At 36.8% G+C, this 26,915-nt stretch overlaps 2 protein-coding genes across 4 annotated transcripts in view; one reads left to right on the top strand and one right to left on the bottom strand.

Moving 5' to 3' along the window:
- Positions 1 to 24,054, bottom strand: LOC145668713 (zinc finger CCCH domain-containing protein 10-like). 2 transcript variants are annotated; one of them, XM_081736818.1, is made up of 2 exons: positions 23,791 to 24,054; positions 1 to 1,775 (listed from the first exon to the last, which is right to left on the bottom strand). In XM_081736818.1, the coding sequence occupies exon 2, from the start codon at positions 1,700 to 1,702 to the stop codon at positions 431 to 433; it is 1,272 nt and encodes a 423-aa protein (XP_081592944.1). In that variant the 5' UTR covers positions 1,703 to 1,775; positions 23,791 to 24,054; the 3' UTR covers positions 1 to 430. The 2 variants fall into 2 exon arrangements, with proteins under 2 accessions (XP_081592944.1, XP_081592945.1); XM_081736819.1 differs by lacking the exon at positions 23,791 to 24,054 and adding an exon at positions 21,222 to 21,363.
- A 33-nt stretch (positions 24,055 to 24,087) lies between these two features.
- LOC145668715 (RNA-binding protein 48) overlaps positions 24,088 to 26,915 on the top strand; it is a 46,187-nt gene continuing 43,359 nt past the window's right edge. The window contains exon 1 of one of the 2 annotated variants that reach the window (XM_081736821.1): positions 24,088 to 24,443. In XM_081736821.1, coding sequence (XP_081592947.1) covers positions 24,333 to 24,443 — 111 coding nt within the window. In that variant the 5' untranslated portion in view covers positions 24,088 to 24,332. The remainder of the gene's footprint in view (positions 24,444 to 26,915) is intronic. The other variant, XM_081736820.1, reaches the window with a different exon arrangement.

Here is a 26,915-nt window from a genome sequence, read left to right as displayed (position 1 = left end):
TTTCTTTAAAAATAAGTTTTATGTCAAATAGTCACGTTCTAATACATACAAGAAAGCAAGTAACCATAGTACAGTGTCACTTCTTACAGGCAAGAACTGGGCTTTGGCCCCTCTTACGCGTTGTTCCTGTCTAATTACTAGAAATAAATAATTCACTACACATAACTGTCAGATCGTATTTTCAACAAATCGCTACATTAATGCTACAATAATTAGCACACTGTCTGCATACAAAACATACCTTTTTAAAGTTTGTCAACAGTTATTACACTAAAGCACTACAGTATATACATATATAGATTGTCCAAACGATGATAATTATGTTGACCGATTTACCTCACTACACATAACACGAAATTAAAATATAACACGTACACATTGTATTTATAGTTCGAGATGAAATAGTGCAATAGTCACCTTTCTTAATAGATTATCTTGACAGACTAGTTTCTAATACCGGCCTCATACCCTGAGTCATAATTGGGTAGGAAACTAATGATGGAGTGGCACCACTAATTGACATGGGCAAACTCTGAGGCTGGGCAGCAGGTTGGGGTGGGGCTTGCGCCTGCTGGGGCTGTTGTTGAGGAAGCGTTTGTGCCATGGTTGCCATCGTAACAACTGGAGGTGGTAGTGCTTGTGTAAGTGAAACCGGAGCCATGGACACTGGGGCAAGTGTTGGCGCAAGCGTAGGGGTCACAGCCGATATTGAAACTGGGACAGTTCCTACACTGGCCACTGTTCTTAGTGTTCCAACACTTCCGACCACTTGTGGTGTCGGAGCTGGTACCTGTGGATTCAACCCTGGCTGGCCGCCAGTGGCAACTACAGTAAGTTCTCGAGCTGTAATGGATAAAGGTTGAGAAATTTGTGCTATTGGCTGAACTTGCACTGTAGATGCACCTGCTGGAACTGTATTGGTTATGGTAACTGCCGGTACAGTTACTGCCGTCACATTTGTCGTTTGCTTATTAAGTCGCAATTGTGCATTTTGATCTAGAAGAAATTCGTTGGTAGCCGTGAGATCAGACACCTGCTTTTTTAGTTCGTCAATTTTCTTTCGCAACATTGTATTCTCATCCTCAAGCATTCGAATTTCTGCTTGTTGTGACGCTGAAAGTGTGGAATTGTTTGTTAAATGATTATTACTATCTCTCGAATTGAACACAGTACTGTTATCGTTCGGGTGGAACCGCTTTGGTTCAGGGCCGTCGAAAGAATCGTAACACTCGAAGCGTTCGAATTCGTACCTATCAGATCGCCGAACTCGTAAGCTGTACAGTTCATAATCACCAGCAGTTAAATGACGGAACTTACATTTACCACCTCGTCTGCATTCTCCTTTCAAGTAATCTTTACACACTGGGATATCACCTCTACTTAAGGGAAAATCTGGAGTGATCCCTTTCCTTAATGTGTTTTCTAACACATGTGGAGGAAGCTCGCCTGTAGCTTTATAGTACTCTTCCTCCTCCCTCGTACAATGTACAAATTTACAGTTCGGTCTCGAACACTGTTTGTTTTGATAATCATGGCAGAAACTGTACACAAACGAATGAAGTCTCAAGGCTTCTTGCTCTTTCTCGTCAGGGTGATGGTACTTACACCGTTTACCTCTGCGACACACATTCCGCAAGAAATCCCGGCATATTTTGTTTTCGCCCTCTCCACTGGCAGCACTCTCTGACATTGTACCTTTCATACTTCTATGATGGCCATTTCTAACGCATCTCTATTATTAAAGCTGATGGTCCATTATTGATGTGCGTTCCATCCTGAAAAGAAACACACAATAAGTTTTAATAATTTTATTAAGAAAGGAAAATAAAGCAAGAAAGAAACAACCTACGAGAAATAAGAATAAACAGATTTTTAAAAAAGTAGTAAATCGCATTGAATTGAGGGTTAACGGAAAAGATGGAAACTATTCTTGGGACGGTGAATCGATTGCAAAAAACCTCTTCTCAGTATATCTTACCGTTTGTTTGCTCTGATACCTATCGACAGAAGGAGACAGTCGTTTTATTGGACTTCCGATGTTTATGCATAGCATAGTTTGAAGTCTAATAATAAACGTTAATTTTTCATAGGTGTGCCGTAGGATGTTAAATTATACAATGGCAAAAACTACAAGAAGACTGAAAATGCAAAACTTAATTCATTAACTCCCTAACTAACTCTATGGCCTATGGAACCCGGGGGTTCAGTGCCGCGTTCACAAAAGCTCTCCACTGACTTCTATCCTTACCTAATTGCATCCAGTTTCTACTTTGTATTCCTATCTCAGCGAGATTCATCTTAATATTATCCTCCCATCTGCGCCTAGGTCTTCCTAATGGTCGTTTTCCTATGGGTCTACCAGTCAGGACCTTGAAAGCGTTTCTACTTTCTTCCATTCTAACTACATGACCTGCCCACCTAAGCCTCCTAGACTTGACGACCCTAACAATGTTGGGTAAACCGTATAAACTATGTAGTTCCTCGTTATGAAGCTTCCGCCATTCCCCATTCTCGTTCCTCTTGGGTCCGAATATTCTTCTCAGGATCCTGTTCTCAAATACTTTCAGTCTATGTTCTTCCCTCAGAGTAAGCGACCATGTTTCGCAACCATACAGAACAACAGGCATGATTATCGTTTTATATATTTTAAGCTTCAAATTCTTCGACAGAATTCGCGACGACAAGAGATTTTGAACCGAATAGTAACACGAATTCCCTGCTTTTAGTCGACATTTAATTTCTTCGTGAATATGATTTTCGTCTGTTAATATTGATCCTAAATATTTGAAAGTATCCACTTTATCAAAGGTATTATTTAATATTTTAACGCCTGCACAATTTGCCGTATTACGGTCCCGACGCACTTCCATGTATTTAGTTTTCTCTGCATTCATTAACTCCCTTAAAACACTAAAAAGTGCTCAAACAGCTGACTTAACTGATTAACAAATATCTGTAGAGAAATCATTTTACATGAATGGAAGGCAACTGATTTAAATTGAGTTTCAATGTGATTTAAGGAAAACTTTTATAGACACATCTTATTTAACATCGCACTTGGTGTAGTCCACTTATAATACGTGGATTTAAATGACAAAAATTAATTACAATATATTTGGTTCACTGCAAAATTACTGCGATTTAGAACTGCAAACTCAAACTACCATAGCTGGCGTGAAGTTGAACAGAATTCACCGAAAACACATACACTTATAAATACAGTGCTCAACCAGAAGTAATGCTATTTATTTCAGTTGTATAAAAAAAAAAATCTTCGATTATGAAGCAGATAGTCTTCGAAAGCGGGCTACCGTCAAATGAAAAGCCCTTTCGTAAACTTTAGTGTCGTTATCTACTGAGTTGCTACGGTGATTATCTTCAACATTGGTCGTCAAGAGCAGAACGAGATCTACGTCTAATCTTCCAAGCTTAAGTCTTCACAACAGAATATGCGGAACCAAGACTGCAATATGTATTCGTTCACCATTTACACTAAACTTTATTAATATCTCGAGTTATTAGTATGTCTCTGCCACTGAGTCATAATTAGTTGAAGTCGACTTGGCAGAAATCATCTTTTGACACCCTGGTTTCCCAGGCAGCAGAAAAAAAAAAAAAAAACGCTATGGCGTACAACAAAAACTTTCACATTTATGTGACAAAAATTTTCATATTTAACATAACAAGGCACATGTTTTATGGCCACAGTCACATGTCAATATGAAGGTACCTGAAATTTTGCATAAATCTTGCAACCACTACACTGCGATACAGTATCCAGTCCATCACAACATACCTTCGGAAGACTTCAGGAAAACAGTCACGTTATTTTCGCCGAGCGAATCATGCTGCCATTGCTTCTTACTGACTTACAACTGATTTCTTCAGATTATTACGAAAACTGTGTTTACTCTCTGGAACACAGTATATGGTTCAGCAAGCAGTACTGTGGAAAACATTTGCATAAAAGTAATTCAGAAATGCTTCCCCTTCTCGAAGAATACTTGACTGTCCCTGATATATACAAAAACAGATATTTCCACATCTCAACATGTTGCTCGAATCCTACGGGTCAGGAGGAGGATTCTCGGCAAGGAAATAGTCAATAATAACAACAAAGCTGATCCTTTTAATGAAGACATGATGTGGACGTGCCGCAGACTTATTCTTCAGGAGAATACAAATTTAGCCGACCCTTCTGATATATCTCTCTACTCTCAACTCAAAAGCAAGTCATTAAATTGGTTTTGCTTATATGTGAAAGGAGAAAATCTCGAACTGAGAAGAACAGTTTTGAAACTATTATTGATCATTCAACTATGTATTTATGTTAAACGACTTTCTTGCTGACTGTGCAGTAAGACAAAATACAAGAAGCTACTGCACGTTGATGCCGCTCCACGTCTCCAGTTTGACGAATCAACACGATTTCGGCAAACATCAGCATATGCACAAAAAAGCTTCACGGAAAACAAATAGTTGTGTATCTAAAACATTTCACATCCAAAACTAAAATACAATTGAAACATTATAAGTTGTAATTTTTAAATTCATTATTTCAATAATAAATACTAGAATATCTAAATGAACTATGGTGGGTTCTACTACCATTTATCCCTGTCTTTTGCAGGTCCGCGAAATCGAAAGATTGGAAATCACTCATCTACAAGGATGAATCATATGCCTTGCAATATTCTGGTACACAACATACCTGTATTTATTACAGGACAATGAAAGCACGATAACATTTAAAGTAAAGCTCCTTGTATTGAATGTCTACAGCCACCTTCATGCCAATTTAACGATTCTTCTCCTTAGAGGCAAAGAAGTCAGTCATTGCTGTTCCATCTCCTGCTGGTTGGTAAAGCCTAGTAATTTTTGGAAGTGCTATGGACCCAAACATGTCGTAATCTGAAGGAATACGGTCAGGATTATATGCCGGATGTGGCATCAGTTTGATACAATCACGTTTCTGCATTTTTTTCTTGTGGTTTTCGCGCCAAGTATGGTTTTCTGTTATGCTGTTGCACCAGGGCGCGCTTTCGGTTCACTAATGCGTGTGCTGGAGCAGCATACATCTGCTTCAACGGTTCCGAATACAGTTCTACGATTATTAGGAATGAACTTTAAGTGAATTATCCTCTTGCAGTTAAACCACACATACAGCATAACCTTATGCTCGAAACGGCCCTGTTTGACGACTGTTTCTGGAAGTAGGGCCTTGTTCAACCACTGTTTTTGTACATTTGGATTTCCATCCACTTTTCGTCACATGGAACAATTCATTTTAGGAAACGCACATTACATAGATTTAGCAGCAGTTGTTGGCACACATCCACTCTTTTGGGGCCTAAGATGAGGTCAATTCATGTGGCACCTTCCGTGTTAAACTACAACGAAATTAAATTCATAACAAGCTAACCGCAGCTGAATTCAATTCAATTCTTGTACAACCAGATATAATGAAAACCGAAAGGCATTTCCAAAGTTCGTGTGAAGGTGGTACCCTACAATGGACTGGTACGTGAAGAATTGGCTTGACAATTGTATTCCGGCGGAACTTGAATGATCTTTGACATTTTTACGACCTACACGAAATTTATAGTACCAATGAGTTGCTATGCTCTGGTTAACTGCACCCTCTTCCTTTCGCATGACAAATTTGTGGGTTGCTGTTGCAGCGTTGTGCCCGTGTTGGAACGCATACAGTAACAGTTCACGTATCAGACACTGCTGATACTCATTGTCACTGCCACTAAAAACTGACTGAAGATACTGACGAAGTGGTGACCTCCGTGTTAAATAATCCGTTTGCTACATTACCTTTTGGATCAATTTGACCTTTACTTACCGTTGATCACGGCGTATATATGTACATGTTGTTTGGGTTGTGGAAATATAAGACTTATGACTTTCTCTTGTACATTAATATAGTAATATCTACCAGCATTTGCTATTGGTGTCTTCAAGCAATCCCATGTCAATTTTTTTTATGTTAAAAAAGGATAAATCTGTTTATGGCATCCTCAAATTACATTCATCTTTGCACATGAAAAACTTGGATATTTATGGAAAGAGTTACAAAATCACTAACTACCAAAAGTGCCACAAAAGCACCAAAGATGCGATAGAAATAGTTTATTGGTGAAAAAAAAAAAAAAAAAAAAAAAAGTATCAAGTTCTGCTTGATATGAACGAAAGATGTGTAAATGCACTTTCACTTTGACGTTGCTCTGTATATAGAAAAAGTTGATAATATAAATAATATTGAAAATTTATTGGTGGAAAAATTAATTCCTTCAAATTCTATTGGTACTAACTTATACAGAACTCATAATATTACTTAATGAAATGTTAGGATGCATATCCAATGTCATAGCAAAAATTTAGATGGGTGCTCAATTTTCATTGTGATTATACTGAATTCATTGCTATGGTAATCAGTCAATACATATTAATACTTGATACGGAAAGTTATTTCTATACTGAAGAGGTTCTTCTGTTGACATAACTTTATGAGATTCTGGAAGGAACAACAGTTATGTTTTGCAGAAAGTTAGTTCTGTAAAATTACAAAAAGATATTGGCTGGATCAATTTATAAAGGAAAGTTCGCTGACTACATAGAAGATAATTGCGAAAGCAATAGTAATTATATCATTGGGATTTATTTCAGTAATGGACATGGTTTCGGTGGAACATTACGAAAGTAGTTTTATGACTTTGATTTGTAAAGTTAAAAAAAAAAAAAAAAAAAAAAAAAGTTTAACCGTAAGTACAGCAATGAAATGAAAATGTCTGCCACGTTATCATTATTATGTGAATAATAAAACTGATCGTATTATGTCTGAATATTTATCCAATGAAATATTTCAGAATTCTTCTGTTTCTTTCATCTGTCACAATACACGTGAAAATCTAACGTCAAAAGTACACACATACCACTTTTTCACCGATACCCGATACCGATACTTCTGGACACATTTCTTATATGTTATCAGGAATTTTCAGAATAATGAAATGATCAACATTGTAATAGGGTATATTAGATATAAGGCCAAAATTTGACATACAAAGACAAAAAGCAGAATTTCATATTAGATTCCACACACACACACAATCCTCTAAATTTAATTCAGCTCACATAAAATGAACTAACAAAAGCAGCAAATACTTATATAGTGTAAACTTAATTCTAAGAGTCAGTCATTGATATTTAAAGTGACAATGTACTTTGATAGTTACATTGTATGTACTAGTCTCTCTTGCATACATACATAGCAAACGAATACTACCGTTACAAATTTCTATTGTTTACAAAATTATGCGTGCTGAACCAGGTGTTCCTGTGTATACAACAAAAAATAAGAGGGTTATTTACGCGAAGTCGAAAACAACAAAACTATTTATTAACTTCAGAACTAATTGTTTTTAACAGGAAGGAAGAAAAAAATGAGCGTCTTGTGGGTTTCTTCCATAGCATTCCCTTCTGAATCGAAACCTCTGTCTCGTTTGGGATTCAAATTACGGGCCTACTATCTTGACCATGGGCGCCCAAAGGGGGAGGGCAGGGTAGGACCCACTGGCTCACGAAAATGTATATGTAAATAGCAAACCAGGTATATTGAATACCAGACGTAATATAGCAACCATGGAATGACCCCCCCCTAGAACTTTTTTTTTCGGGCGCAAATGATCCTAACTAAGGACTTTTAGCTTTTCTTCACCACTATACTAAACATATCAGTTGAGTACAAGTAGTGCAAATCAAAGGCGTACACATGCATAAAGAAATCGTTTGTAGAATTGATAATAATTTAGATCAACTTAAGTCTAAAAGAAACCGAAGAAATATAAGTGCCACTGTTAATATTAAACAAATTGAAAATAGTTCGAAAGAATGTATCGGTAAATATCGGTGTCCATTTGCCAATACCGATACTCCCAAATGTGGCCGACATTATCAATACCGATATATCGGTACATCCCTAACAGCAATAATTAAATATACAAAAATTAAATCTTTTTCATAAGAAAATAGCAAAACCATTGTATAGAAAGCACTCACATTACTAAATCATCAAAAAATAGGAACACACAAGATCATTAATAATTTTTGTACTCACTTCAGCACTAGTTTTAAATCTTCACCGAAGACTTTTCAGGTATCGGCTTGTCGCTTTCTTTAGTACGACCTTTTAAAGAAATTTTTATCTTCCTTGAAGAATCAGGTTACTAGGAATATCACTAAACTCTAGAATTACCAAAGCCACCCTTTTCCTTTGTGCTTAACGTCCAACGATTATGCACGGTAGGGGGACAGTGAAGATGAGACGGATGACAATGATGGAATGAAGACAGTGGGAGGAAACGAGAGATAATCCACCCACTTGGCAGGACATGGAATCAAACCAGAAACTCCACGAGCCAGAGATGAGCGCGCTACTACTGAATCACCGCGGCCCTTCTTTGCTTTTAAAAGAACACACTAATGAGTGAAAGATGTAATTCTGCTAGTTTTCAGAAAGATGTAATTCTGCTAGTTTTCTTTCTACCTTCACTTGTGTTGCCCCCTTTTTACTGGGTTCAAACGTACGGATGATAACCGGTCTATTTAAACTCTACACCAGAAAACCTTCAGGCTTAAGGAGATCTGATACCTCTTCGCTTAGGTTTCTAGCTCTCCATTTGATAACATGTAAAATTTAATATGGTAATTTCTAACAAAGTATTGCAGGTAATGACTTGAAATTTTTAATACAAATACACAAGACCCATATAAATCCAACCACGGTCTCCAATTTACGTTACATGCGTTAGATTAATTGCAATATATTCTTTAGTAAGTTTGGCAACTATGCTGTATATAGTATATGGATAGATCTTTTTTGAAGGAATTGAGAGCCCTCGGAACCTGTAGCCCTACTAGTCTTCGCGACACGTGGTAGTGATTTATGAGCGCTTCAGGCTAAAAACCAATGTCACCTCTGATCCTTTCTTTCTAATTTTCTTTCTTTTTTTCCCTTTTTTTTCAAAAACTTGTTTTGGGCAGTTTTGCCCTTTTGTCGGCTGTCTATAGAAATAGCAGTCATACTCCCTGGAATTGTTGATTCTCGGTTGGAACAGTCACTTCCTCTCCGTCGTGAACCTCAGTGTTAGTTTCGACAAACAAAAATAAACTCGAAGACAGTAAATTTAAAAAGACAACAGCAGCAGTAGTTTGTATTAAAAATTTGGAACGAACAAAAATATTGTATCTAAATAACGTATTTGTGTTAAATGTACTTTATCATAATAAGAAGTTCTATATTGTTCTCGTATAAGATGCTATAAATGCTCTACTTTGTAATAAAACTAAAAGTAATGTCTTTGAAAGATAGTATTAGACTTGGCAAAAATTGGTTTTGTGGGGTCAATGTAATAATTTCATACATACAATATTTTTATTCAATTTTCAGACATTAGTGTATTGGTAATATACAAAGTGTACAGTACATGTAATCAGTGTACAATATTAAGATATTTTATTGATAATTGTTTTTTGGACGAGTTAACTTCAAGCATATAATCATTCTGTTCTTTTCTATAATGTAATTAGGATTTTTTTAGGATTTGGATTTCTGGGCTTTCGGCATCTAAGGCCATGTAGTCCTTCACGATTTGAGGGATGACGTCCCTCGGCGAGCACACAATCCGGGGAAAGGGAAGGAAGAAAGGATTGGGAAAGGAAGGAAGCGGCCTGGGACCTATAAGTTAGGTACCACCCCGGCATTTGCCTGGTGTGAATGAGGAAAACCCAGGTAAACCTCATTCAGGGTGGCTGGCCTGAAAAAGCTGTTACACTTTTTCGACCGAGTGACCCCACCGGGAATCGAACCCGCTATAATGTAATTAATATAAATGTGTACACAGAGTATAAATGTTGTTTGACAATAGTAAGGTATTTTGTTGGGAAAAAATGCTTTTTGTAGGATCGTTTTAATTTCAGATATATAGTTTCGTTTTCATAAAGTAATTAATATAAATGTATCAACAGTATAAATGTCGTTAGTGTTAGAAATGTAGTGAAATATTTCGTTGATAATTGTTGTAGAATCATTTGAATTTTAACCTTATAGTCAATGGGGTTTCATAGTCTAATGGTTAGAGCGTTCGACTCTTGATCGCCTGGTTCTAGGTTCGATTCCCTGCTAGAATACTCAAATTATTGGCGTCTGCCCATCGTCGTGAGGCAAGCTGGGTAGCCATGTGATTAAAAGACATGACATTCTATATAATTAATATAAATATATACACAGTACAAATGTTGCTTGACAGTAGTGAGGTATTTCGTTGATAATTTATTTTTGTAAGACGTATACTATTAATATAATGGTAGAATGTGTGTATACTATTTATAAGATGTAGACCTATACATTTCTTTGTATAGACTTTTATAATGTATAATGAATTTTTATAATCAAGAGCGAAAGTTTAAAACCTTAGAATGGGCGAATCTTGCCACAAAAGCGAGATGTACCCGTAGAAAGATTAATAATAATAATAATAATAATAATAATAATAATAATAATAATAATAATAATAATAATAAGGGAAGGAATGAAGATGTACTAAAGGAAGCTAGTAAAGGAAGTAGTAATCGCGTCACTATAGGAAACTTTTTGGCCCCTGGGTCCCTGCCTCAGGACCCATGGTCCCTGGCCGGGGTCAATGACCTAGGGGTACATAGGACCACCCCCTCTAAATTTTGGCAGGGGTACCATGGCCCACCCCCTAAATTTTGGCAGGGGTACATAGGACCACCCCCCTTAAATTTTGGAAATTGCCAAATCTAAAAATTTGGTATGGTAGGGTAGGACCATAGTATGTACCTCTATCAGTATTGGGGGTCTATGTCGTTCCCTTTCATGGGTAAAAAATTGCCAAAAAGTCAAATTTCGGTGGTTTCTGACCTAATTTATCCCCTTGGATGAGGTGTTATTACCCTATATGGTTATATGGGCGTATACAGGGGTCCATTCCCTTTCATAAGACATGGGTATATTAATGCACCCATTGAAAAATTTGGGAGGGGTACCTTGGCCCACCCCTTAAATTTTGGAAATTGCCCAATTTAAACATTTGGTATTATAGTATAGGACCCTAATATGTATTATGATAAATTTGGATGGTCCACCTCGTTCCCTTTTAGGGGTACCAAATTGCCAAAATATAAACGTAAGCAATACGTAGTACCACGTGTTTGGTTTTGACCTAATTTATCCCCTTGGATAAGGTCCTATTACCTTATATGTTTATATGAGCGTATACAGGAGTCTATTACCTTTCATAAGACATGGATATATTGGTGCACCCCGGGAGGGGTACCTTGGCCCACCCCTTCAATTTTAGAAATTGCCCAATTTAAACATTTGGTATAATAGTATAGAGCCCTAGTATGTATCACTATAAATTTGGGTGGTCCACCTTGTTCCCTTTCATGGGTACACAATTGCCAAATTTTAGTACAACCACGTGTTTGGTCTTTTGACCTAATTTATCACCTTTGATGAGGTGTTATTATCCTATATCGTTATATGGGCGTATACAGGGGTTCATTACCTTTCATAAGATATGGGTATATTAATGCACCCCCAGGAGGGGTACCTTGGACCACCCTTTAATTTTGGAAATTGCCCAATTTAAACATTCGGTATAATAGTATAGGACCCTAATATATATTAATGTAATTTCGTTCCCTTTTAGGGGTACAAAATTGCCAAAATATAAATGTAAGCAATACGTTGTACCACGTGTTTTGTTTTTTTACCTAATCTATTCCATTGGACGACGTCCTATTACCTTATACGTTATATGGTCACGTATGGGGATTCATTTCCTATCATAAGACATAGGTACATTTGTGCACCCGGGAGGGGTACTTTGACCCACCCCTTTAATTTTGGAAATTGTCCCTTTTATATGTTTGGTATTATAGTATAGGACCCTAATATACATTACTATAAATTTTGGTGGTCCACCTCGTTCCCTTTCATGGGTACACAATTGCCAAATTTTAGTACAACCACGTGTTTGGTTTTGGCTCAATTTATCCCCTTGGATGAGGTCCTATTACCTTATATGGTTATATGGTCATGTATATATTGGTCCATTTCCTATTATAAGACATGGGTACATTGATGCACCCTTTAAATTTTTGGAAGGGGTACCATGGCCAACCCCTTAAATTTTGGAAATTTTCCAATTTGAGCATTCGGTATCATAGTACATGCCTCAACATGTATCATGATAAATTTGGGTGGTCCACCTCGTTCCCTTTTAGGGGTACAAAATTGCCAAAAATATAAACGTAAGCAATACGTTGTACCACGTGTTTGGTTTTTGGCCCAATTTCTCCCCTTTGATGAGGTTCTATTACCTTATATGGTTATATGGTCATGTATATGGGTTCATTTCCTATCATAAGACATGGGTACATTGACGCACCCTTTAAAAATTTGGGAGGGGTATTTTGGCTCATCCACTCGGTTTTAGAAATTGTTTAATATAAGCATTTGGTATCATAGTACAGGACTTCAATATGTACCACTATAAATGTGGATGGTCCACATCGTTCCCTTTCATGGGTAAAGAACTACCAAAAAATCAAATTTCGGAGGTTATTGACACCTATTTAGCACGTTATATGGTTTATTACCTTTATATGTTTATGTTCCCTTTTAAATTTGGGAATTATCAAATAACAAAATTCGGTAAACGTTTTCTAGGACCCATTGGTGTTCCTCTTATGGGCAAATATTCAAAATTTAAAGGTTATTGGCCGGCTTTATTATTGAATAAGTACAGGATTTATTACTTTTTCATAAGACACAGGTGTATTTGTGTACCAATCTTAAATTTTGGGAGGAGGTACATTTCTTATTGTCATATCAATAATTGGTAATTGGATAGTATCTCATTCATTGGGTAAATCAGTATGATCACGTGATCAGTTATTAACCTATGATGGGATTAGGAGTCCAGAACATTGGTACATTGAAACTTTGTAGGATAATTTGAGAATGCGTCATTGGTTTTGATTATTCCCGCCAAATATAAACGTAAGCAAGACGTTGTACCACGTGATTGTCCTTGATGAGGTAGTGTACAGGGATTCATTTCCTTTGTTGTGGTACTTCTTAAGTTTGAGTACACACACACTTCTAGAAAACAGTTGGTTCTACTCAGGTAAACAATTGACGGACATTATTGACCTTATTGAACATATAATGATATGATTAACTCTAAGACTTAGGTATATCAAGAGAAGTATTCTTTAAATTTGGGAATGGTGATAAACAGAATTTTAACATAAGGTGCGAAATTTGAAACAATACATTGAACTTTAGTCACAGCTCATAGTCTAAGATCATTGGTGGTGATTGATTTGAAATCTGATAGCTAACCTTATTGAATCTTATGACTCATAGACGAAAGGCAATACATGCTACAACAGTTTGAAATTTAATCATAAGGTGATGTAATCTGACACTAGCAAAGTTATTGTTAATGCAATTTGATTGGATGATCACTATCTTTCCTGCAATCTGATTGGTTGATCACTATCTTTCGTGCAATCTGATAGGTTGATGAGTTTTAAATCTTTTTCTGCATTCAGTTTTGTTTTAACATTTAAAAAGTTTTTGAATATTTTTTTGTTTGAAACTTTGGTTTGAAATTTTTCGTTTTAAAAATTTTTTGTTTGAAAATTTTCAAAATTTTGTTTGGGATTTTTTCGTTTGAAATTTATGTTTGAAAATTTTTTTCGTTTGAAATTTTTTGTTTGAAAATTTTTGTTCGAAAATTTTGTTTAAAATTTTTTGTTTGAAATTTTTCGTTTCCAAATTTTTTGTTTGAAATTTTTTGTTTCAAAATTTTGTTTGAAAATTTTTTCGCTTCAAAATTTTGTTTGAATTTTTTTCGTTTGAAATTTTTTGTTTGAATTTTTTTTCGTTTCAAAATTTTGTTTCAAAGATTTTTTTGTTCTAAATTTTTGTTTCAAAGTTTGGTTTGACATTTTTAAAAGTTTGTGCACTCATTAGTAAAGAACCGGAACTGTTTAGAGCAAAAACCTCTAAGTGACGCGATTACTACTAAGGACGACAGATCATGAAGACAATAGGAAAGAGAAGAAAGAGCATGCTTACCTATCTTATTCGACACTCAGATCGGACACCGTGTGGATAGAGGAAAAGGCAGAAGAAAAACCAGGAAGTGGAAGACCAAGAATAGAAAAATCTATAAGCTTTACGTCCCACAGTTATGGCTGGTAGGTTAAAGGAGCTAGTGATGTTGAGAAATGAAGGAAATTGTGGAATGCAGAAAGTGGAAGGAAACGGGAGAACCCCGAGAAAACCCCCACACATGGTGTTTGTCCTCCACAAAGTTCACTTGGTGCGAGCTGAGATCGAAATAAGAACGCCATGCATTAGAGGTGAACGCTCTACCACTGAGCCACCGCGGCCCGACCAAGGATAGATGCAGTAACGAAGAAGAGACCTTATCAAATTATAAAACAGCTCTTCCAGGGAAGAGAAAAGTTTTAAAATTTCCTTCTTGCCCAACAACCTATGATTGAAGTAAGGAAGATTATTATTATCAGTGGCGTATTTACGATTTTCTTTCGGGGGGGCTTTGCTAAATTTTGGTGGGCTTTGCCTGAAAATATGAAAATTCTGCAAGATATTTCATATACTTTACTATAGTAAGTAAGATTTCAGGGGGGCTTAAGCCCGGAAGCCCCCCCCCCTTAAATACGCCACTGATTATTATTATTATTATTTTATCGAGAATGTACTTCTGGGTTTCCTCCTAAAAAAAATACACACACTATTTCCAACTATGGTTATCTTACTTTTTACAAATTTGTCTAATTCAATATTGGTTTAATTAGTAGTTTTCAAGCTACGAGTTCTTTGACTAACTGAATAGTGCACGCCCCTTCTGGCTCACTCGCCACTATTTAACATTAAATTTCAGATGTCTCGATATATTTGCATAAGTTTATTATTTCTAAAATAAACATTACGTACAAGGTCTATTCAAATTGATATCAAGTTTTTCTGATATGTGTATATTACACGGGGCGAGGTAATTTTGGCACCAGTAGTTTTGACACGGTAATTTTGGCACCACGAAACGAAGCAAGCGGAAATTTTGGCACCATTTATAATTGAAGTACAGAAAATGTGAGAAAATACTCTGAATGTAATAGATATTTAAATTCACATGTTATAAACTAGGAATGCTCCACGAATCAAACCAGTGACGAATGTACAGTCAGCGACAAAATTTCTTTCTCTTCTGTAAAATTTATTTGCCTATAACTTTGGAATTGATGGACTGATTTGAAAAGTTTTCTGTAATTTATGGAAAACTGTATCTTCTTTGAGTTGCTGAAGACTGCACTATGTTCACTGCACTGGGTTTGTATTTTATTTTCAAGTGCAAACAGTAACAGCTGATTCGAACCATGGAAATTGAAGTACAGAGAGAAAAAAAAAATAGAAAATACTCTGCATATAATACATATTTACGTTCACATGCTAATGACTAGAACTGTATCAGCACGGATAATGAAACCAGCGACGAATGTACAAACACCAGTAAAAGGTAATATTGGTAGCTTCCTTAGGTATTCAAAGCAAGTCAAAATGGAAATTATTGAACTCTTAACTAAGAAAACTTAAATACACACTTACACAAGAAAAATTAACAAATCAATAAATGAATTTCAATAACACATGATTTGCAATAATATATGGTTCCCAATAATCCCAATTGTAAAACATTGCACCTTTTCTTTACATATTTAATTGTTGTGCACAACATTAAATGAAACAGCACGCAAAAATTCTTGCATGCTCTTTGTTCCAGCATTGTAGGCCAAGCACAAATTTTGAAGTGTTTTCTGCAAATGCTCATAGATCAGCTTCAATCAGCCTATCAATTCCAAAGTTATAAGCAAAATACATTTTACAGAAAAGAAAGAAATTTTGTCGCTGACTGCACATTCGTCACTGGTTTGATTCGTCGCGCTGGAGCAGTTCTAGTTAATAACATGTAAATTTAAATATCTATTACATTCAGAGTATTTTCTCACATTTTCTGTACTTCAATTATAAATGGTGCCAAAATTTCCGCTTGCTTCGTTTCTTGGTGCCAAAATTACCGTGTCAAAACTACTGGTGCCAAAATTTCCGCCTTTCATATTACACATATCTTTCTTAATTTGCATTACTCACATTACTCCAGAGAGCGAACAAATTTTAGAGTTCTGGTTTGAACTTCTCTTACAATAATAAGCAAATATACGAGGAACAAATTTACCATTATTGACGATGCGGAGGGGAGGGGATTTTCTGGACTAGGAAGGAATGTGTGCGGGTGCAGAGCAGAGGTCTGCACGGGCCGGAATTTTCAGCCCGGGCCCGGCCCGTGAATTTACAATGTGAGGCCCGACCCCAGTCCGAAATATGTCTTAGTATTTAGGCCCGAGTCCGGACTGAGCTCTGTGATAATCAAATGAGCCCGAAATAAGTCCGAATTACAGAAACTTAATTATTAATTCAAAATTGTATTTTTATTTACGGCAATTCGAGGTTTGATTTTGCAGAAGTCCTCCAGAAAGAAAGGTGCAATTTGTATCGTTTTACACAATATTTACAAAGTTAGGCCAGAAAAAGTCCGAGAAATATGGTTGTATAATTAAAAATTCACAGCCCGAACCCAGGGGCGTCATTTAGGGGGCAGGGAGGGGCATTTGCCCCTCTGAGTTTGAGATTTATATATATTTTATCAATAGAATAGTAGTAAGTCAGTGAAAAACGCGAAATTTTATATATATCAAGGGTCTTGCTCCCCCAAGCCAAATCTGAAATGACGCTACTGCCCGAACCCCTCCCGGGCCCGAAGTGATGCATGCTTTGTAGGCCCGAGCACGTGCAGACCTCTAGTGTAGAGGCGTTTCAAGTGGTGGCGACTGTCCACGGCCTTGCATCTTTAGGGACCTCGCAAAGACCAACGAGCCTAAAACGATTTGGCACTCACTTTTGTCGATGCAACAATAGAAACAAATATGAATTCGGACTTATTTACAGAAAAACAATACATAAGGCTTCAAACTAACTTTTCATCTATTCGTATATATTAGATCGCTAGCATACGCGACAGACGGCGAGTTTATTTTAAGATTGCATATAAGACTTTATCGTTGAGATGAATTGTTTTCGATTTTTTTTTTTTTTTTTTAATAATTAGCAATTTTTAAAAAGGGGGGCAGGAAGGACTCGTAAACCTTACTCGCCTTGCTGTGCAGATGGTATGGTCAAAATCAATACTGGATAGTGAAAGTGTAAGTGTAAAGGCTAATATGGAACAGAGAAACAAAAGAGAACTTCCTCAGAAGGGAATTGGGAGGGGAGGGGAGGAGAGTACAATACTGTAACACTTGAAATGAGTCTTGGTCTGTATACTTCAACAAACTTTTCTTATTAGATTACACAATTTCTAGTTTCTTACTCCGATTATTCAAAGTATTCAAATGTTCTCGGAGGGAGTGACCGCCCCTCCCTTTAATCCGTCCGTGGTGTCATTCAGTTTTGCTTTTTGCTACTAATTCAAAATGCTTTCCGAAACAAGTTGTCTTCTTGTGACTGCAGGGGGTGGAAGAAACAAACAAACCGTGAAAGGAAGAAAGAAGTGGTTTTGGGCTCTTACAGTCCAGACCATTCTAACCACTGAGAAGTGAGAATCACAACGTGATTTTTCTGGTAAGAGCGTCTTTTTAAAAGCAGCTAACAAGCAAACAGATGGTCAGCCCTCTCCCCTCTGCAGCATACTTTTTATTCTCTGTTGCCAAACTTACTGAAGAATATATTGCGATTAATCTAAAGCATGTAACGTAAATTGGAGACCGTGGTTGGATTTATGTGTGTCTTGTGTATTTGTATTAAAAATTTCAAGTCATTACCTGCAATACTTTGTTAGAAATTACCATATTAAATTTTACATGTTATCAAATGGAGAGCTAGAAACCTAAGCGAAGAGGTATCAGATCCCCTTAATATGAACTTTATTCTTTACTTTTAAACACGAGTACAGTCATAATTAATATTTGATGTCTATTCTAAGAGATCATTGAATAAATATGTGTGTGCGTTTAGAAAGGTACGCGAGCTTGTTTTCTCATTAAATTTCTTCCATACATCGTGACTATGAAGAAAACAAGAGAGTTGTTGAATCTTTTTCACAGAATAAATATATATTCGTACTACGATCAGTTTTATTATTAAATACATTAATGATATAACTTTAGTAAATTACAAGTTCGCATCGCACACACACTGAAATACGGTCTCCTAAAAGTAATTGCTGCGTCTAGGAAAGAACTAATTTTTTCCTGGCGACGTGTTTCTAGTAAGTTTTCTCGGGCTATCAACCAGGTGGAAATATTGATTTCCAACGATTCGAATGCAGAGATTGCTTCATCTTTCAGATTTGTTATGAAGAGACCAGATATATGTGGGGATGTATATATGGTGAGTAGGTAGAGGTGAGCTATAAATGGGGACCTGTGATTGGCTGAGAGAAATGTCTCTGTTGAACTTTTTTTTTTCTGAGGAAGGCCGACTAGACAGAACTGACTTGAAACCCACTGTCTCTATTGAGATCGTTGCTTTCAAGTGAGATGGCTATGACTTCCATTATTATTCTGTCAGAAAAATTGCTGCATTTGGCTACTGATGGTATTTGACAATTGAATCTGTTACCCAGCTCTAGGCTATGCTTTGCTAGACTTGACTTTTCGGGTTGCTGACGTGTTCTTTATATCGTTGCGCTATGGCACCATTCAATTTGTCCTATGTATGATCTGCCACATTCACGGGGTATACGTTATACTCCAGGAGTGCGCAGATGCAAGTTGTCCTTCAAGGTTTGAGTAACGATTTAATGAAGGTTCGTAAATAACTCTTATACCATATCTGGCAAGTTTTCTGTTGAGTTTGCTGGAAATGTGGCCGATGAAAGGCAATACGGTAGCGGAGGGACAGTCCTCACTTTTGACTTTTTTTTTTTTTTTAATCACTTTGTGTTCATGTTGGGAAGTACGGTCCCTTTTATGGCCTTGTTGATAACTGTAAGACGGCTGCCATTCTGCTGTAACGTTGATTGAAAATAACTGAATTCTTTTGCACTGAATATGTGACTTACGATGACAGCAGCTTCCACTGAGATAAAGATTAGTGTGTGTCGTCTTCCTTTATACGTTGCGTCGTAATGTTCCGTCAGGCTTATGGCGAACAAGAGTATCAAAAAAAGAAGCCAATCATTCTGCTCCAATTCCATTGTATATTTGATCTGAGGGAGCGAATGTTGAGAAATTCCAGAAAATTCAGTACTGTTTCAGGTCCATGTGGGCAGATAGCAGAAGTACCATTAACGTATCTAAAGAAACAGGAAGGCCAAGCGTTTCATATGCAAAGCATTCCATGTAGAAATTGGTAATGGCTGGAGAGAGAGGAGACCCCATATCTAGTCCGTCCATCATTCAAAAACGTACGTGGAGATCAGTGCATGGTGAAACAGATCAGTTAGTTCTGGGCTGAAGTGATTTCGTATGCGCTGCATAGTATTTTTGACAGGAATTCTTTGTGAATAGAGAAACTACGTCGAAACTGACCAAGGGGTCGTTTGGATTTGGACAGTTTCGGGGTAGTGTCTCTATTCACAAAGATTTCCCGTCAAAAATACTATGCAGATTATGCGAAATCACTTCAGTCCGCAACTAAATGATTTGTTCCATCATACACTAACCTCCACCTACTTCTTGTATGATGGATGTTTCTAGGAACTAATGGATGGAGTAGCCATGAGGTCTCTTCTCTCTCTCTAGCCATTATGGACTTCTACATAAAATGTTTTGAATATGAAGTTTTGATCCGGCGGTTAAACCTTCCTATTTCTTTAGATAGGTCGATGATACTTTTGCTATATGCCCACATGGATCTGGAATACTTAACGCACCCCTCTCGTCGATTCTGCGATACTATTCTTCGTAGTCAACATAGGCGAAGCCAAGGAAGATAAGTAGTCTTCTCTATATGTATAACACGCAAGGGAAAAGAATAGCACATGTCGCACTACGAGAACGCGGAAGCACTCGCGACGTGAACAGCCCGAATCCCCAGCTTAGAGTGTTAGTAACGCATCCTGACACGGAACTGAGGGGCCCGTACTCAAGGAATCGAACACCAAACAGTGAAACTACACCCAGAAACATTATGAAATCAAAATATTCGAACCTGTAAACAAAACCAGGTGTATATATACACACACGAGGGGCGTACTATTGTGAAATTAGGAAGGCAGTCACAAGCAGACCACCTTCACCTACCAATCTGGAGCGTCACTGGTAATGGGGACAATAGTAGCGCCCTGTGCAGCCTATTTCTTGAACCCCTTTGCGTGTTATTAACGGACAACAAGGAAAGTCATTACGGGGAACAGTGCTGGACGTCATGGTTCTTGTGGAAAGAGGATCCCTACCAATCTAGACGATACTGAGATCAAATCAGAATTATAGAACCAAATACTTACGATCAGAACTATAACCTGAACTAGAACAGATAAGGGACCCGCACCATTACTTAGAATTTTTTTTCGGATGATCCAGCACAAGTAAACCACTTAACAAGACATTAATAAATATTCAGCAAAAACATTACATAGCAGGAACATCCCGTCCACTTACAGGATCAATGCCATGCCAGAACTGCTACCAATATTGACACTTCAAGTACTGGTGCAAAACAGATCTTGCAACCGTTCTGGCAAATCACATAAAGACTGCAAAGAGGCCAAAAAGAACTTCAGCGCAACGTAAGTAAGTGACGTCTATTGCACTGACAGTAGTAATTGTTCAAGAAGACCAAAAGCCCAACAGGCAAGAATACTGTTTCGGTCTCTTCATCACAATTCCTAAATATCAATGCGATGTCTGTATTCGAAATGTCGGAAGTCAATATTTTTCCCTGGCTGGTAGACCGAGAAAACTTATTATATCTAAATAAACTTATTAATTTACAATATTATTGCTGTTTAGTCTACATGTTAGGATGGCCTATCCCTGTTAATCCTCTAAACTAATCTTTTATTGCTACTTTATATTAAGTACATTCTTACCTTGTGTTCCGTAGTCAAGACATTTGTGCACTGCTCCACTTGCTTAAGTTAAGCAAAATTCAGTACAATATTTACTTTCTGAGCGCTTATCACCTTGACCATTCAAACAAAACATACAGGTGCTTTTAAGCAATCGGAAACTATGGTAGTTCCTGATATGACTTTTTGTTACTTTGAGTAGCGTTAGTCAATCACGCTATTTCACCGATTCAAGAGAAAATTCTCTCAATACATTGAATGCCCCGAAAAACCCTTACCCTTTACTCTTAGTTTCATTAATTTGTACTACTTCCCCATTTCTACTCTAAAAACGTTTCCATACTCGTCAAGTGTGTTCTAGTCTGTCATTGATTTGGTTTCGTTTGACACTAAGTTTGTGGTCTCATTGATTGGTTGACGTACACTCTCCGTGTGATCGCGACAGAATGAAGCAATCAGTTGTACGTTTCTTGTCTAGTGATGCTAAGAGCATTTTTTCTCGGCTTTCCGCATTTATTTACAACATTGTGTTTTGATTTTTAAGTATTTATTGTTTTATTTCTAACACGCATATAAACGACGGGGTATTTGAATAGTGAGGTCATCATTTATATTTTTGGAATGAAACTGTTCAAAGTAGAATTTAAAAAGTGCAGTTTAAGAATAGTCCGCCAAATTAAAAACTTGCCGCATGTCTAAATAATTGCGAACTGATTGATAATATACGTGCAAACTGATCTGACCTGGAAATAATTATGGGATATCCTATCCTATTATATGAAATTATTTCATCACGAAACTCACTCATACTGTCTTAGAAATTGTTTCTTACGACACAAATTGCGTTCATGGGAAGCGCACATGCTTTACGAGGACTTTCCTTTACACGTATAAATACGCATCGGAACGTACCGTATGCAAAAAACACACGGTCCCGGTACCTGTACTAAATGAGCATTAAAAACGAGAATACTACCTAACCGAGTGAGAAATCGAGCGTAGCTGGTGGGACCGCGCAGCAGCGCGTCCGAAGGCAGGAGGCACGGCAGCAACAAAGGATATAGGTATGCGCATAAACTAGCATAGTGGAAAAACATTAAGTAACATATAAAATCACAAAAGTTAGAGTACTTGTAACACCAGACTCGTAAACATAAAGCACAGGTTTTCTACATTATGCAGAAATATTATTTTGGTGGAAATTGTTATGATAAGACAGTCGTGTCTAATACGCACTCATTCATTTTGGCTTCAGTATAGCACATGTAATGCTTTCAAATTTGTAAACATGAAATATTGGTTTCTTATTTTGTGAAAAATTCTTTCGTCAGTAGAGTTTAACACCCTATACTATGTTTTTTCGGTGCTGGTGTAGTTTTGGTGCATTTTTGAAGATTTACAGGCGAAATTGAATACTTTATCTGAAAAGATATATTCATAAGGAACATATTTCTGCAAGCGAGAAAATTTTATACAAAGTAATACAGCTGTATTTCAGGTTTACAAGTGTAGGGTTACTAGAGTAAAATCATTACAAGTGTTTTACGGTGGATAAAATAAGTGAGTGCATATGAAAGATGACTCTATTCGATGTTATTTTCGGCCGGCGGTATATTTCTGCACAGTATACAGAAGCTGTATTTCATGTTTACAAGTGGAACGTTATAGTGTAAAGCCATGACAAGTGCTATTGAAACTCGCAAATTTGCCTGAATCCACTCCTTTTGCAGTCCTCGCTTACGCGAACGCCCACTTTGGACACCCCTCCGCGCTGCCCACCAGCTTGGCCCTACTCCAACTTGGTTACCTAGCATTCGTGCTTTTTAGTCGCCACCTAGCACAGGTTGCTTTGTGCTTTTGCACTGTAGTTCTTATACCGTACATCCGGAAACCATATCTATACGCAAATCGAAAAAGAATTTTTTCAACAATTATCTCTGGTGACCCCCTTGAATTTTATCTGTGCCAAGTGAGATATTTTCATGTCGCCTAACGCAAATCTTTCAGGAGACAATAGGAAGTAAATTAGTAAAACAATGACTACCGGTACTTTTCAACATTTTTTTTTTTTTTTAAGAGAAAAGAGCTGGACTGCTTCTGCTAAACATAAGCCATTATTTGCTGTTTGTTTATTTACAGTATCTACTTCCATATCTATTTGTATCTTTATTATCTCCCCTTGTGTACCTAGTATTCGTAAGGCTAGTCAAATAGAACAGAGAAAACAGAATTAGGTAGAATAGATTAATATCTACGGATACTACGTACGCCTCCTACAATTAGAATTAACCTGTAGACCCTTTGTTGGATTATGATAACCCAATCACTGTGAGTTATTACGTGATATCATGTATTCTAATCACTTGTACTCATTACAGTGAACCAGAACACTGAATCCTGGTTTCAAAGAATAGTAACTGTTCCGAATTTAGGCTCTAGCTGAGTTCATCGATACCTTTAAAGTATCACACGTACCAGTACACTAAATGAAATACTCTGAAATTGTAAGTGTTAATTACTCTACCCTTCTTATAAAGAAGGAGATACTTATTATTATTAATCACCGAAAGATGCTAAATATGAAACTTACGCATGGTCTTTTGTAAACGAAGTTAAATAGCCTTTCAATACTCGTACCATCATGTTAACAAGTACTATGCATCAATATACAATCACTAGAACTTCTGTTATGTTCCGTGCAGTAGCTGTTTCCCAACAAATAACACTGCAGATATATATAACTTACAAAAGAAGAAACAATTGTACCAAAATTATCGTTTCTTAAGAGTTAATACAACAATCTACCATTCCCTTTCACAATCACAACACCATGAATATCTTTAGGAATAATCCCAGTAGGTGTCACCACCATAGAGGAAGAGTACAAAAACAAAAAGAAAGAAACAATTGACTTGCAATATGCGTAATTCCGCTTTATTTATATGTTAGTTTTAGGTTGAGAAAAATGTGTTTTTGCTTATGGAAGATATTACATTGCATAACTATTGTGACCCTCTTCAATTATTGTATGACCTTTTATTAATATTAACTCATTTTATGTTTTCAAATGCTACTATTATTACTTTACAGTGATGATCTGATTGTGTGCCTTGTACTTTTAATTGACAAAAGATGACAGACACAAAGCAAGTAGATATTATAAAAAGATCACATCATGAAAGGAAAGAATTATGTACGACAAGGGCAAAGTATCGACAAGGACGGAAGTTGACTGCAGTAAAGGTAATATATTGTTCGTAAGAGTTTAAGTTCCGAAAATGGGACCCTTACTAGAGGGCAGTCGATACATTTTAGAACATTACACTTCAGATTGTCTTCTTCCGCATCGAAAATTACTTCTCGTTTATATTCTGATTTTGGTGATAGTGTTGGGTGTCAATAGATAGCGTTGATGTTAGTTTCTGCACGTTTTAAGTATCGTTTGATTCTATACATGACAGCATGATTGCGGTGTGTGGATTGGTCCTCTTGTGCTAGGTAACAACTAAAAAGTACGAATGCTGTGTAATCGAGTCATTGCAGGAGCGCAGCAGTGGGTATGCGCGTACGTAAAGATAGTGAAAAAAAATATCCCATAAAAACAAATATCTTACGTTTGTCACACCTTAGAGGAAAAATCCCAATACATTAATGCTACTTACATATAGGTGTACGTAGTGAGATTGTCCTATATATATATGGAGCTTATACATATTTTCTATATTAAAAATATGTGTAAGTGTGGTCTTCCACTGTCCTCGTTTATGCATATACCCCCGCTACGTACGTACGGACGCACCCCATCGCTACCTTTCTGCCCCTGCCCTGACTGTTAGATGCTTTTTTTGTGGCCAGTTAGCTCAAGTTGGTTCGTGTTTCATGCACTGTAGTTTTTATGTTACACGACCAAACTATATTTTTACTGAGTCTTTCTGAAGTTAATATGCAAGTAGTAATGGAGCTTCTCATTTAGTGCATGCTCTCTTAAAAGAAATACAGAGCTCTAACCTAACTTAAAAATGTAAGAAATGTGTCAAAATTTGGTAGAACCATCTGCTCGAGTAATGTTAAAAAATATTTTAACGTAATTTTCCTCACATCACGTACTTTAGAAATTTTTCTACCAGGTACCAATAGTTTTGAAAATTTTCTAGATTTTGGCCCACCTTATGTAGAACAAAACCAAGATTTAATAATAATAATAATAATAATAATAATAATAAAGGATAAGAAAAAGGAACACCACATTTATAGTAATTATAGGTGTACGGGGATATTTTTAAGCTGCATACAAGCACGCAACATTTGCAATGAAAAGTGTTTTGAAAATAAATGTTTTAACTTTACAGAGTCCACTCTAATTGATATTATTGCACAGACACAAACGACGGTATGGTAAGTAGTTCTGTTATGAAATACTGAAAGAAAGAAATCTTCGTTAATACTCAGTTTCGTTAACGCTCTTAATCCCTACGGATGCGCTATCGCAAGGGCCCTAGTACTTCTCTCTGTTCTGAGGCGAATTAAGTGTAATAGTAACTTAAGTGACCGCTCATCAAAGGTTGGTGGCTGTTTTCCCACAACTGCACCATGCATGACTTACCTGTAAAGATGCGACAACGTGATGTGTCGCAAAACACTTCTAAAGAGGCGTAGTTTCTTGTGCTGCGAAAGCGCATCTCACTAGTAATTCAAAAGATCTTTGTTTATTATGCTTCTAATTAGAATATTTATTTTAATATTATGAAGGTCTCATTGGTGACAAACCGGGCGTGTAGCGTAAACACACAACATGAATGACAAATTTCTAATGGTAAAAAAGCTAAAAGTAATGTTAAAACATATTCTATATAATAAATAGAAATATTAGCTGAGTTATGTCATATCAATTCCTGTAGAAACTAGTTCAAGGATATGCAGAGAGTGAAAAATCGCATGACTGGATTGAGAATCGAACCCGGGTCTCAAAGTCACGTAGCTTATACGTTAATCACTATGCTACTTTTCCGCGCCCATAACTGTCCATGATAAATGGAGAGGTAAAAGCGGTTTTATATCACCAATATTCCTATTATATACAAAGAGCGAAAAATGCACGACTGGACCGAAAATCGAAATACGTCTCCGACTTTACGTGCCAATGCGTTTAGTACTACGCTATTCAGTTAGGGTTGTGGAACAGTCCATATTCTCTGACTTCAAGAGTGATAGAATATTTAACCATTCAGGAAGTAGACTAGGTAACTTAGTGGTAACACAATTGTACAATAAGCAGCTGAAGACTCGGATTCGATTCTCAGCCCAGTTGTACTTTATTTTCACATTTTGTTTATATAAACTTGAAATATTTTTGTCCTTTTCTTGAGCTCACAATCGATTTTTAATACGCCTGTTTTTTTGTAGGTGCGAATACACAAAGAATGAAAAATGGTATAATTGGACTAGGACTCGAACCGGTGATCTTCTGGGTACCCTGCTTGATGCTTTAACCACTACGCTACCTAACCTGCTTCCTGAACACCCATACATCGGTCATTCTTTGTGTATCATTGAATTCATGCATATAGAGGAATTGGTGCGCTAAAAATCGGTTGTTTTCTCCATTTATCAATACAATATATAATACAACCGTCAGTGGTGTTCTGAAAGTGGACACTGGATTCAACAGGAGTTGTGGTATAAGTCATGTGGTCTGAGTGAATGAACACCGTCTTC

This window comes from Thermobia domestica, chromosome 13 (assembly GCF_964235325.1).
Source record: "Thermobia domestica chromosome 13, izTheDome1.hap1.1, whole genome shotgun sequence".
In the NCBI taxonomy this organism is placed as follows: domain Eukaryota; kingdom Metazoa; phylum Arthropoda; class Insecta; order Zygentoma; family Lepismatidae; genus Thermobia; species Thermobia domestica.
The sequence above is the reverse complement of the archived record's forward strand: the minus strand, read 5'-3'. Positions and strand labels throughout refer to the sequence as shown.